Here is a 14,225-nt window from a genome sequence, read left to right on the forward strand (position 1 = left end):
AGCGTCAGATACATCAGCTAGAGTTTGCTTAATTTAATCCCTATTTTTTCCATATCATAAAAAAAATATTCACTATTAATTGTTGCATTAAAATTTACTAAGATACCTACACTCTTTAACAACTCACTTATGCATGTGGTGTTTACCTACTTATAGTTGTACACTTAGTCCTAATAATTGTATTTGATAAACTAAAATGTATTAGTGTAACAATGTATTGGTGAACCAAATAAATAAATAAAATGAAAATAAAATTTCAGTTTTTTTAAAGGATTTTCGAGTCCACGACTTTTCCCTTGAAATAAGGTAGCTATGTTATTTAGCTACATAAAAATATGATTACATCATTCAGTCATCATATAATATGAAACTAATTTTTCAAAGCAGCGAACATAAATTTGTACTTTCGAAATAAAATTCTTCGAAAAGCATGTTATCAATAGGCATCATCACTTGGAACTTGCAAAAGGGTTGTACTAAAGGAAGCACAATGAAAACGAAGCGGAAGTCCTCCCGAAAGGACAGTTCCAAACTCAAATATATCGTTAAAAGGCGTTGAACGCCATGTTACATCTAGCTGAAGTATGCTTTGCGAAAAGCTCACAATGAGATACAATTGACTTCCGAGCGTTCTCAGTTCAGCTATTACCAAATAAAAACTGGAAATGTATTTCTGAATTCACTGTGGAAAAGAGCCAGCAAAATATTGGAAAATTGCTGCAGTATTTACGCTGCGTTTTAATACTTTTGTAATAAAGACTGGTTTGAGTGTGTAGTTTTAAACAGCATACAGAAATTATACAGCACTTTAAAATCGTTTAATGGTATACCTACTTAAGTGATTGTCTTTGTTTATTTTATTTTTATTTGGCTATTCCAGATTTATGTTTGAAAAACCTCTGAATAGTTTAAAATAGAATAGAATAGGATAGCAACATGAAAGTTTAAAATATTAACTATATAGAATAATGTTTTATTTAGATAATAATTTGAACATATTTGTTATAAAACATATTTTATACCTACATCACTTTCTTATACATTTATTTAAAACGTTACTTTAGAAAAACTTTAGAAATGGTGCTACAAGATAGTAATACAGTAATACATTGAATTATCGCCTCCAAAGGGTCACACTGCCTAAAGTAATACGACGCTAACAATACAATTCAAAATGAACAAGAATCTACATAACGTACGTTGCACATGATAAAAGCTTCCCTTTCAAATAGACTCCTTGCACTCTGCATCGTTATTAGTTTCCAAACAGCATTGCGCTCTCATGCATAGCAAGTCAAGATGCCAGCTCTCGCGCCTCTCTTTGTGCGCGCCTGACAATAAATCACATCTCGCTACACCTGCTCGCAGCACTCAACAAAGCCTTTGAAAGGCACGTCCCCGATATTCCGAGAAATTCAGTCAACCTACGTTAGTTTACTTCAAGGCACTCTTACAAGGCTCTTCGCTAATAGTATATTTCATTTTCAGTTTGCTGTATTTTCAAAAGCAATTTACCGAGGGGCGGCGAACGGAGCGGAGCTAAAATGGCGTTTGATTCTGAGAAAATATTCCTTTCAAGACAACCATTAGGCGGAGAACTCGCCGTGAAAAATAAAGATGTTGTGGATGTCAGTTGCTGCACGTAGACACTTATTACTAGCTCCTTTGAAAACCTTTCCGAGAAATAAGTTTACGCGTTCATTTAAGAAAACCTTTTCAAGGAAAAATTCAAAGAGCAAATTACAATTTCCTTTAGAAGAGCACAAAGTTATAAAGGAAATACTTATTAAGGCGCATTTACCGTGAAAGGGAATATCATACAGCCTGCTCCTGCACAAAGTGCACAGGGTGAGTGAGCAAAAACTTTTCCTTTAAAGCCGATTTTTTTTAATTTGTCTTCGAAATTTTAGTGTTCGTTGGAGCTCCAATGATATTTATGCGTTATAGTATCTCGAATGGACTAACCTTTTACAACAAAGTTGATTCGATTCAGTTCCAGTGCGCCTTAAATTATAAAATTTTATTATTTTTAGAATAATAAAATTTTATATTATTCTAAAAATAATTAAAAAATTCTGTGTCTTATCTTCTTGCTGTGTAGACTTTAAGGTCTGAAAGTAATCCTTTGGATTGAAATCTATTATCGTAACTAACTACTAAGTACTTGTGTTGTACGTAGTTATCTTCGAGAATTAAAATAGTAGTTATGTATGTGTCGGAGGTCTCTCGAAAGATCGGAGATTCACTTGAGGAAGATATAAAAAGGCTACCTTTTAAAAGATAATTCAACCTATGACCACTATTTTACCTGCCTGCCGCTAGACAGTGACAAATGCCGCGAGCGCAGCTGGCGAATTTTACGTGCTATAATACCTATGGATACTGGATAATAACAAAACCCTTACCTATATAAAGTGTGCTTTAAGAGGGAAAGATAGATTTCTTCTTTCATGTAGGTAATTTATCATTTTCTGCTGTTCTGTATATGTTTTTCTATCACGGTCAGAATAACAATGGCTTGGAATATTCTCTTTACTCCAGAAGTGACATCTATCTATATTTTATCATTACAAAACATATTGATATCTTAAATAATAAGTTTTAGGTAAAATAAAATAATCACATTTTATCCAATTAGAAAGGTTATTCACATATTATTCAGCCTGATTTCTTTATACGCTCGTCAAAGCTTACGTTAGAAAAGTATTGAGAAAAAATATTACTTACAACGTGTCACGGATCAACCGATCAACCTTTAAGTTTTTTTTAAAATGTATGTACATTGTTCTGTCATCCTGTCTTTGTCTGTCTTCTAGCTTTTTATGTCTTCTTGTACATAAGTCCTTTAATATGGTTTTTCCGTTACCGTTAATGAGCCGAGTATACTCCCATCTATTTGATATAGGTAGGCGTAATCTAACTACATTGCTTTTATCTCATTTAATTGTTAAATATTACTAAAATATACATAGGTTTAGTATAAAGTCCGCATATTGCCACTCTACCTCGCAGAGAACAATGACAAATGCTGCGGACCCATCTGAGCACTCTCTCGGACAAAAAAATAAGTAGGTACATACTCGTGGATTTAGACCTCATTAAAGAACAAGGCAGTAAGATAACGAACATTATGATGCTCCCAGTTTCATGCGTTTTAGCAGACTTGTCTATGGGAAATGTGAGAAAGGCCATGCTTCCAGCAGGTGTTAAAAACTCTCCAAAACTATCTTAAACTGGCATATGGTACTCGTTATGTTGACTGATAAAATATGCGAGATTAATTAAGAATATTAGAGATTGGAGTTCAAAAATAATTGGCACCTACTCAATTAATAATTAGGATGTTCATCATCATTAATTAAAAAATCTTTCCGAAATGTATTTATTACACATAAAATATCGTCACTATGCCTACAGAAAGACTTTCTAAGTAATTTTTTGAGGGAAACTATTTCATAAATAAAAGTTCTCAGTAACGTTTTGTTTAATTTTTATTTAATCCATAAAACTTATTTTAAGTACTTACTTATAATAATGATGTTTGCAAATTACCTCCTATCTAAAAAAATATAAAATAATATTTGCATAGTAAAGTGTTATATTTGACAATATTCGTGTTCTAAATATAAACTCGGAACAATGGCTTTTGTTCAGCATAAGTTGCATAAAGTATTGTTTATAAATTAACATATTTGACTTAATATTTTGTTAGTTAGGAGGGAATCATAAATCTCAAATAAAAATCAACAATGTTTGGCATACCACTTTCCACGTTTCAAAATATCTTAAGACCAACGATTACTAACAATAATTCAAACAGTTAATAAATATTATCATATATCTACCTACTTTTGATTTACTAAAATAAGAGATCAAAAATTAACTCAGGTAACGACAAATATTCCACACTTTTGGATACGATTTATGTTTCGTCATTGTTACAATAATTATAAATACCAACATTTCTATTCCTGACCATGTAAAAATATGATTTTTTATAAAAACTTTAGACACCCTTAGCAGTAATATTATTCAAAGAAACAAAACCTGATTATAGTATGTTACGAAAAAACGAGTATAGTCCAAAGAACATCATATTATTTATATACATTTTTGTTACAGAGTAAGCACCTAAATATTTCAATTGCGTAAGAAGCTTGATGTGACAAATTACATTCAAATTATCAAAATTCTATTTATCAATTCCTTTTTATTAAGACAGAATATTAACGTATTGAATGAAAAAATACTTTCAATGACAAATTATTCGAAGAACGACTATCAAAATACACAATTTTTAAGTGATTGTGCTGTAGAGTCCTATGTGCTCTCGACTTTACCACAGTTACTGTTACAGTTGACTTTAAAATAAACTGATACACATCAACAATTTAAATAAAATTTCGTCGCTCGTATACTCTAGCTTGAATTCGTAACTGTTTATAAGAATAAACCTTTCCCTTCTAATATCACCAATCACCATTACCATATCACAATAAGACAAAGTATGTACCAAGGGAGGGAATTATAAAAATAATGTAACATTGACACTTTGACACTATTAATAGATATACCTACATCTACCATCAACAACCAACCCACTATTGTTTACTAAGGAAAGAATCCAATCTTAAATTTCGTACTTAGTCGTTGGTTTAGCAATATGGCTATCACTAGAAACTCTACAGGAAAAGCGCATAATTCTCTAACAAAAATTTAAGCTGCACAAAACTCGTCCATCGCAAAACCATGATCGCAAAATTGTTTTCATTCACATCTCTGTGTTTGTTTCGTCATTCCGTGATGCTAATAAGAATCAATAGCAATAAAAGATGTACGTATGCATTAGTTCGCATCATCAATCCATTGACGCACTTTTTATGAGCTGTCAAATTGCGTCATAGATTTTGTATAGTAATGACGTCATTGTTTCACCAAACGTGTACTGTCAGAAACCTATTACGTGATTCAGTGAAGAAAGATAGAATGCTGGCACAGCTTCTTCTGAAAAACTAAATTAATTGCACTTTAAACACCCCGGTTATGAATTAACCGCTAAAAACTAGGTATTGCTAAGTCACAACACTTCAACTGCTGGAACTGAGTAGTGCTTGACACCACTAATCGACTGACATACTTTAACTTGAAAAGTTCGTAAAACGCTAGGTCTCAACAGGTTTTGGTTGAAGTAGAGTTTCGATTTATTGAAAACTAATATTGCTTACTTTACTGAAAATAAATCTGTTCAAGTATTTGTTTCGTGTTCTTTTTAGAAAATATAATTAAATAACTCTTGTGTTCTTTTTTAAAATAATTTTGAATGAAGCCATTGGTGAAAAACGGAACATTTTAGTTCCTGAAAGCAAAAACCTGAATAATTTAAATATTACCTACTACAGCTGAAACAAGTTACTATTTGTCAAGGTTTATCCAAAGACAAATTCGGCCTTGCGCAAGTAGAGTCAAAGTATTATTTTCTTGTTTCTAACCCATTAAAATAGCACTGTAATATTGTTGTAAAATGTTAATTTTCATAGTAACTTGGTTATTTAAATATTTGACTAATTATAAAAAGCTAATGTGTGCCCAAAAATCTTAGTATTGCGCTTGCAAAATGTGACAATATATTCGTAACATGTATAATACCACAAAATAAATTGCAACTAGGATACCTACTATAAATTTGTGCTACGTATCAGTGTCCTACAATTATCATCGTTTTGTTTTATAGCATTACCTCAATAATGATATGCTCAATAAAATATACGCCTTCTCTTTATCACAGCCCTCGATTCAACAAGTCACTTTACCATTAAACAACAGAATTTAGACTATAAATAGATGATAACTATGTATCAGCAATTGGTAGCTAAGTAAGTACGTAGTGTATACAAATTAATCGCATTTAAATAAAACGGAATAAAAACATTTAAAGTAACAACGAATTTGAGCTTTGCTCTACCATAAATACAGTTATAAATCAAATATCTTTTGAATATATTATTAAGTTAAAATATTTTGAAAATCTTATTTTTCTATCTTAATAGTAAATACCAATCCACTAGTGTTGTTTAATATTGTTTGTCTGTGAGTCTCTTAGATATCCTCGTAAGGCATGAATACATTGGCTACAGTAAAGTTATTCAGTCTCCCGTTTGACGTTACTAGCGGCGAAGTCAGTCAGAAACACTAATAGATTGGCCCCAAGCGACGCGAGGCTCTCTCGGCCCCGTACTTGACCTGGCGCCCCCCGAGTCGTTACGTCGGGCATCATGAGAACTGAACCATGAAGTGATAAAATTGATCAAAGTTCACCGGTTCCAACTCCGAGTCCTTGTCTGGCTTGTCCAGGAGTTCGGGGTTTCTCTTTAGGAAGTTCCTTACCCAGTCCTCGCCGGCCATTCTGCTGTTGACGTCGAAGGGATGGTTCAGTTGGTTATCCTCGGCGTACTGGAAGGCTAGTTCCCTGATGTCGCGTCTGGAGACGCCCATGAAGTATTTCTCCATGCTTTTTATGTATCCGACTAGGTCTTTCTCCTGGCTGTCTGTGAAGACGCGCCTGTAGTGGCCCATGAGGGGCTTGGGGTCGTCGGGCTGCTGGTAGCGCACCTTGCTGGCGCGGCGCTGCAGCGTGGAGCGCGGGATGTGGAAGGTCCTGGCGGCGAGCTTGTAGCCCATCTTGCCGGAGACCACGGCAGCGACGGCTTTCGCCATGTCTTCTTCGCTCCAGGATTGACGGCCGCTCATCCTTTCGTATCTGCGAACCATTTTGTCTGAAAACATAATAAAAACTTATTATTGACTTGACTTTGACCTCCTATAGGATCTTTTTAGGTCAATGTCAGTTTGTAAACTTAACAAAACGAAATAACAAAAACTTTAAGTTTTTTTTCGTTATTTATAAACTTACACGCAACAGAAAAACTGGGTATTCTTTATGGGTTGAACCGATGTGTTTATTTGAATATGGTAAGTGAAGTAGCAGTTCGAATGTTCGGCGAAGGGTAACCGCAGCGCAACCTACCGGTTTGGTGGACCACGATCAATGCCGTCCCGAGGTGAAAAAACATGTCTAGAGACGCGCTAGAGGTTACTGCAATACTCCGGCTTTATAAATATTTAAAGCTATTTGTCGGTAATCTTCAACGTTCCTGTATTTACCGAGTTACTTTTCCTCTAAATATCTATATATTCGTCAATCAATAAATCGATTAGATTCAGAGATAGTGTTTAATTGCTTTACATATTTTTAAAAAGTATATTGTAATTTAAAACTAAATTGTATATTTATGAACGTGGAATAATGACTGATATTTTTCTTCACTATTATTACTCTTAAAAACCTAAATTCAAAAGTGGTCATTGGAATGAAAAATATTGCAATATCTGCATGCATTGCAACGAATAGACATCACCTTAATCGAATTTAACTGGGTTAAAGATAATATTATAGCCAGAAGCCGTTGCACGAGTTCGGTGCGAGACCAAAAGTGGTCCAGGTTGAAACGTCACTTTCAATTTCATCTCTCTCGCGCCGCATGTCCCGTCTTGTTTTCACTTCGATATTTTCTCGACAAATGCGACATTTTTTATTGCTGGGTATAATATGTCGGGCATATTATGACGTGTTCAGTACACCGCAAAGCGGTTGATAGCGAACAACAGGCGATAAAATATGGCGTGTTTTTCCAACATGATATCTCGGTAAACGGCGCGAGGCCCCTACAGCACAGTACTCGGCCGATCTCAGTTTCAGCGCAACATTAGATTACAGACTTTATCACAAGCGAAATAAGAGCCAGAACAATTGATTACTTTTTAAGTTATTGCCATTTGTTGCTCGTGCCTAGTAATGTGTAAAGAACGACACGTGTAGTTAGTGGATTGTGAAGTCCCTTGCACCGAACGGTACGCGTACATACAACAAAGATCTTTATAAAAATAGCACTGACTATTTTCGAAGCAGTGGGTTTCCTCAAAAGATAAGACAAAGCAAAATAACCTTTATATCATAGCCCGTAGACTCACGTAGAGTGCATTAATGAGTGTTCATTACCTTTGTGACACTTATCCGGTCTTGACCTTATTAACAAATAATCTCATACAAGTTCCTTAATTGCCGTAATATTATGTTAATTATTCTTAGAGCATTAATTGTTTTAATACGTCATAAAAGTTTAACAATAACAAGTTAATAATTTATTGCGTATATTAAAATTAAATGATCACCCGTCCTTGAGTGACCGCGTCATATTTTTTATCAGTCAAAAAAGAATTAATGTCGTCAGTGGTCAGCTGTTTATGTTCGTTCTAAAGAGTGTCTATCAACAAGTTTTCGTACTAAGATACGATGTATATTTGTTAATTTTATTCTCAGCGGTATACATGTCGGCCTTAGTTAGCCTGAGCAAGTGGGCAGCTAAATACCGAGAAGCAAATGGAACTCGCTCATGACATTTGTGTCGCAACAGCGCCGCGACCGAGATATCGTGGTGCGAGCGCGAGTACGGCGTGAGTCGAGGTTACTCTGACGCGTGACTTGCAAGGTCCCGCTGCATTGCACGATGCGCCAAGGTTGCCTCGGAACAAGAAACGTAGGGCCTAGGGAGAGATCGGTCTAAAATTAGAAAACTGCTTGCGCTAGAAAACAGCAATGACGTCCGCAATCGGGAATCCCCCGGTGCGCGAAGTGAAATCTGCATCGTTCCCGCGGTGCATGCGCGCTGCAGTTAGACAATAGATGACGTGCGTCTGCGATGCGTGGGATAGATGGGGTGTACTTACGTGTCGCGGCTGGAGTCTGGCGGTGGCTGGTGAGGTCAGGCGAGTGGGCGACGGTGGCCGGGTGCGGACTGCGGAGGCTCGGAGCCGGAGAGGCGGGCTGGTGGCAGCGGGTGCGGCGGAGCGGGCAGCGTGCGGCCGGGCGGACGGCGCGCGCGGCACTGCCGCGGGGCCCGTCTTGCCCCGCCGCCGGCCCTGGCGCGCTGACGTCAGCTGGCCCAGGGCCCGGCCGCGACGTCTATTCTTGTCACCGGCTAATTATCTAGATCCTTCCTTTGTCAGCTCGACTGCTGAGACCGAAAAGGCAATCTGGATAACTGAGCCGTATATAGAGTCGCCAATGATGTTTACGTCACCCATGTAGCTGCTGAGATATATGTTTTACCAACGCCCGAAGGTGGACGTGAGTCATTGTTTGTTTCAATTAATTGAATAATATGATAATAATCGGTCCCAGTTGGGCTTTCTTTATTAGAAACAAATTCAACAGGCTCTTTGCATCGGGATCTCTACCCTCTGAAATATATCAATTAGATTTTCAAATGAACCATTTTATTCACCATCAATCACGGCATATTGTGTGATTACATCGCGTTGTAATATTTATAATTATGTGAGCCAGTAAATTAGAGCAGCTTACGTTCAGCGAGTGCATTGTCTTTGTTGCATTCATTCGCTTCATATAGGTAGTTTGTTATTGACATTACTAATTCTTCATTAACAAGCGAGTAATGCTCACTTGTTACTCTATATACTGTTTTGGTATGTAAAATTATTATTATTTATGTCAGCATCCTTCGTCAAAGCAGTTAGTCCCTGGGCACATTAAAATACTTATATTCCAAGATTTCGCAAATTGACTCAACAATAAAATTGGAATGACTCATTCAATGCACTCAAAGGTATACTCTATCATATTGTTTTGATCTAACGACACATTCATTAGGTAATAGCATATGTAATGTACCTACTTTATATCAAAACCATAGTACCTACTCTGGCTGAGATTCCCCTCATGGTGACAATAATGTTTGGGGGTTAGTCACCATTAGTCATGATCGGTTTTTTAATCAACCTGATTTGATATGAATGAGACAAAATTAAATATGATTATTGATCATGAATACCATTAAAATTAAATTGTGGTCAGAATAGTTATGATAATAATAAGTATATTCAGAGAATGCTTATCTTGTGGTATTTTAGTGTGAGTAATTTTAAATTTATCCTACCCAAAAACAATGGGAAATAAGTAAATGATTCTTCAAATACGATGCGCATTTATTTGTATTCCTTTGTTGTTAAATCGTAGTGATACGTTATCGACACAATTTGTCAATCTTTAGTAGAGCGATGACAAGATAAGACATCAATGGTTATATTACAATCACAATATAAAAAATTAAAGGTCAAAAGTCTTAATGTCCACAGAACTTTTCTGATCGCAATGGGTTCCATTTCGATTCCCAATGGGGTCAAATATCAATTCTCTACATTGACTTACGGTTAATTAATTACATAGTAGACCTCTATAATGAATGGTTATTCATTAAACCGTGCCAAATCATACAAACTATAATGATTGAAGTTATCCTGCTGTGACCATACTGTACATCTATTCACGAAAAATCATACATTTGTGCGTGAACCGACTTGATTGGTAGACCATCTGGAGTATATTTCATTAAATGATTATTATTTTAATTCATCATTACAGCCGAGAAAATCTTTTAAGCTGTCAGCACCTTTCAAAGCGATTTAACGCGTTAATTGCCAAGTGGCATTGTTAATGACGATGCTTGTTAACGATAACTCATGTGGCATTAAAGGAATTTAGCGGTTGTTAAATTAAGTTTTAAGTAGTATTAGAGAGTTACATTTCAACCCCCCATTTTGTTTTTAATCGTAATTAGTTAAACCCAATTTAGGTAACATAGCAGCCAACTTTTATTTTTTATTTACTGTCTTAACGCAGTCTTCATAAATAAAACAATTGAATGTCGTATTGTGTGTTACATTAAGCATTTCAAGAACCAATAAAGAACAGTCATTAACTCACACTAAATGCAAAAGGTAGGCACAATCAGCGAGTAGTGATAACAGTTGTCACATATTCGAATTAAATACGTCAGTAATAGGATAGGTAAGCCACAATGTCTGTTTTCCCTATCCATATCCTTATTTTCTTCCTCGTATTAAATGCGTGTACATTATTCTAATGATAAGTCATCCAAAAGTTATGTTAGGATTTTGATAGCTCAGAAAACTTAATTAGAACCTTTTCATTTTACAATAAAACTATAAGATGAAAAGTTACTGTAACATCAAGGAGACAAAGTTCAATTTTCTTCAGTTTCATAAGTGAAAATCTCTGTATATATCAATGTCTTTAGAATAAAGTGACTATCTGGTATCACAATAAAATCACACACCCACGAAGCGGCGAGGTTATAGCCCTTTGTAATCTTATCGTACTAGACATAAAGGTCACATTCGAATGGCAAGGTGCAACGTATCTATTGGCAGAGGTGACCGGGCACGGCGAATAGATAGTAATGTACCCTTCGCTAGACAGCTGATAATGTGTCGCCCGAAAACACTGTTGAAATAGATTTATTGCCATTCAATACTTTCAGGAGATTTCAGTGTAGGTACTTTTAGGTATATCAATCTAAAGGTACGTTTCTGTCACTCCATCAGGGTATAATAAACCCTGTGGCATCCATATAAAAATACTTCTTATAAAATCTCAATTTAGTAATTGTTATCGAGGAGTGATTCTAGTCAGTCTCATTAAGAATAACCTGCATATGCAATAAATCTGCTTACGTATAAAAGTTACGCACAAAGTACACGTGTACATAGTATACTCGTACGTGTGTGTACTTATGTTTATCCATTCTTAGAATAACGGAAAAATATCAATCAGTCAAGGTTGAATTATTTTTGAATTAGCAAAAAAACAAGTTTCCATCTCTATGTTATTTAAAGATTCCAAAAGAGGAAACTGCGTTGTTCTATGACTCATGCGCAAGCGCACCAGCCTTAATTTTTATCCCAATAATATCTCAATAATTTCTGATGGTTGGAAATAATTGATTTCTTTGATACACTGACAAGGAAAGGGGGTAATAAAAGACATTTTATTTTTTATTAATATAAAAATATGTACACAAAACAAAACGCTAAAATAACATTGTCTGATCTCACAGGTTAAGCGGAGAACCGGTGAAGTCACTGTCAACCTATTTTTACTTATTAAGAAACTTAGAACACTACTCACGAAACGTAGACTTTCGCAGGTTTTCAGAAAGGTGAACCTGTACCTGCTAGCTGGACAAAAAAACCTAATAAAATTAATGTATGATGTTGCCATCTGTGGAGATAAACATAATATTAGGTTACAGTGACCTGGAGCGAGATCAAGCGAGAAGCTCAAGACCGAACGAGATGGAGGACTGTTGTGGACGCCCTCTGCCCCATCTAGGGGACATAGGACCATAAGTCAAGTAAGTCAGGTTGCAGTGATGATTACTGAAGTATTCTGATGAGATGAATTATACGAGTACCTACTGGGTAAATGGTTGTCGACCAACTTCAATGAACAGAACATGTAAGTAATTCACGTTTTTTTGTGATGCGAATGAAGCTCGCGAGAAGATTGTGAAAAAAATTAGATAGGTATTATACATACGATTTTTTAGAGATACATGAACCAAATTCTACATGTGTAGACCCATGAAAAAAGGCAAGTTCCAAATTAAATTGCGACCTCAAAAAATATTTGACACCGCGACAATGTAATGCACAAGCGTCCTAAAACGAGCAACTGGGTTATGATGAGTCAATAAACAAATTGCTCGTTAGCAGCTATCAGGTTAATAATGGTCAGCAAAACATGATTTTAAAAGTTATGCAATAAATAATGCAATGGCATTGACAGGCAGTCCGCAGTTCCGCACGTTGAAATGAATTAGGTCATAAATAAATGATAAATCTTAGATGAATAAAATCTTTTATTTACTTATGCTTCTAAGATTGCAGTAAGTACTTTAAGAGCTTATAATGTACAGAAGACTAAAACTATTTCAGTTACACCTTGTGTATTTCTTTATTCGTACTTACTTGATATTTAATTATATTATATTTTCATGAATTTATTTTCTGTACCTCTAGTAGGAAAAACTTTCGAGTTCGTTTCGTTGCGTATTCAAAGTGTCATCGAAAAATTTTGTATGAAAAATTAAACAGCGCCCCCTATATTATAGCCGCCCTAGGGGGAGCCGCGCTCGAGTGATCATCCCAATAGGTATATTGGGGCATTGGGGCAACTTTAATCATTTGTTTCATCAAGGAATGTAGGTATGCATAATTATTCAGAAATATTTTTAAACTAGGACTTATTCCGCAAAAGGTGTGTCTCAATGAATGTCAAATGGATTTGGTAACCAAAAAAGCACTTCTTGCGACACTAAAAGATAAATCTAAAATACAACATCGTTCGTTCGTTCGTTTCAGCCATATGACGTCCACTGCTGGACAAAGGCCTCCTCCAAGGCTTTCCACAATGCACGGTCCTGCGCTGCCCGCATCCAGGCTCTTCCCGCGACCTTTACGAGATCGTCGGTCCACCTAGTAGGAGGCCTGCCCACGCTACGTCTTCCAGCCCGTGGTCGCCACTCGAGAACTTTTCTGCCCCAACGGCCATCGTCTCTACGAGCTATGTGCCCCGCCCACTGCCACTTGGTTTTAGCAATTCTGCGAGCTATGTCGGTCACTTTGGTTCTCCTGCGGATCTCCTCATTTCTGATTCGATCACGCAGGGAAACTCCAAGCATGGCCCGCTCCATCGCCCTTTGGGTGACCTTGAGCCTTCTTATGAGGCCCATAGTAAGCGTCCACGTTTCGGATCCATAAATCAACACTGGCAGCACACACTGCTCGAAGACTTTTGTCTTGAGACACTGCGGTATTTCGGACGTGAGTATATTACGTAGCTTTTTCAAATTATGATAAGTGTACTCGTTCATTGTGCAACGGGTTTCTTTGTTCGTATCTTCATTGTTTTGTTAATAATATATGTATAGAATCACTTTAATGGTCTTTATTGTGGCTTTTAGTGACATAATTAATAATATAGGTACCGGAGCGTACGAGTATTATTTGGAAGTCTTAATTTTCATTTCATGACGAATGGACTGAAAAGTTTAAAACAATTTATAACGACTCAATAATTTAATTATTACATTACTACCGAATTTTCACAATATTGTATTTTTTTTATTTCACTTCTTTCTTCAATTCAATTTGTGGTTGCAAACATTAAATGAAAACTACTCAATTACTCATGTAACTTGCTCATAATTATTAGATTTCGCACTGTACGCCGTTATCGTCGAGCGCTTCTTATCAGCGGTGTAGTGATAGCAGTTACAATCGCTGCT

General features: G+C 36.1%; 1 protein-coding gene across 4 annotated transcripts; it reads right to left on the reverse strand.

The window, feature by feature from the left end:
• Nucleotides 1-3,615: 3,615 nt before the first annotated feature.
• On the reverse strand, nt 3,616-9,989 carry LOC114349590 (uncharacterized). Of its 4 annotated transcripts, none has more exons than XM_028300008.1 (2): nt 8,785-9,989; nt 3,616-6,773 (listed from the first exon to the last, which is right to left on the reverse strand). In XM_028300008.1, exon 2 carries the CDS (start codon nt 6,766-6,768, stop codon nt 6,271-6,273), a length of 498 nt encoding a protein of 165 aa, XP_028155809.1. In that variant the 5' UTR covers nt 6,769-6,773; nt 8,785-9,989; the 3' UTR covers nt 3,616-6,270. The 4 variants fall into 4 exon arrangements, with proteins under 4 accessions (XP_028155809.1, XP_028155810.1, XP_028155807.1 ...); XM_028300009.1 differs by lacking the exon at nt 8,785-9,989 and adding an exon at nt 7,416-8,020; XM_028300006.1 differs by lacking the exon at nt 8,785-9,989 and adding an exon at nt 7,025-7,208.
• Between the last annotated feature and the right edge of the window lie 4,236 nt (nt 9,990-14,225).

Source organism: Ostrinia furnacalis, unplaced genomic scaffold (assembly GCF_004193835.3).
Source record: "Ostrinia furnacalis isolate ACB-3 unplaced genomic scaffold, ASM419383v2 OfSCF0694, whole genome shotgun sequence".
Lineage (NCBI taxonomy): Eukaryota > Metazoa > Arthropoda > Insecta > Lepidoptera > Crambidae > Ostrinia > Ostrinia furnacalis.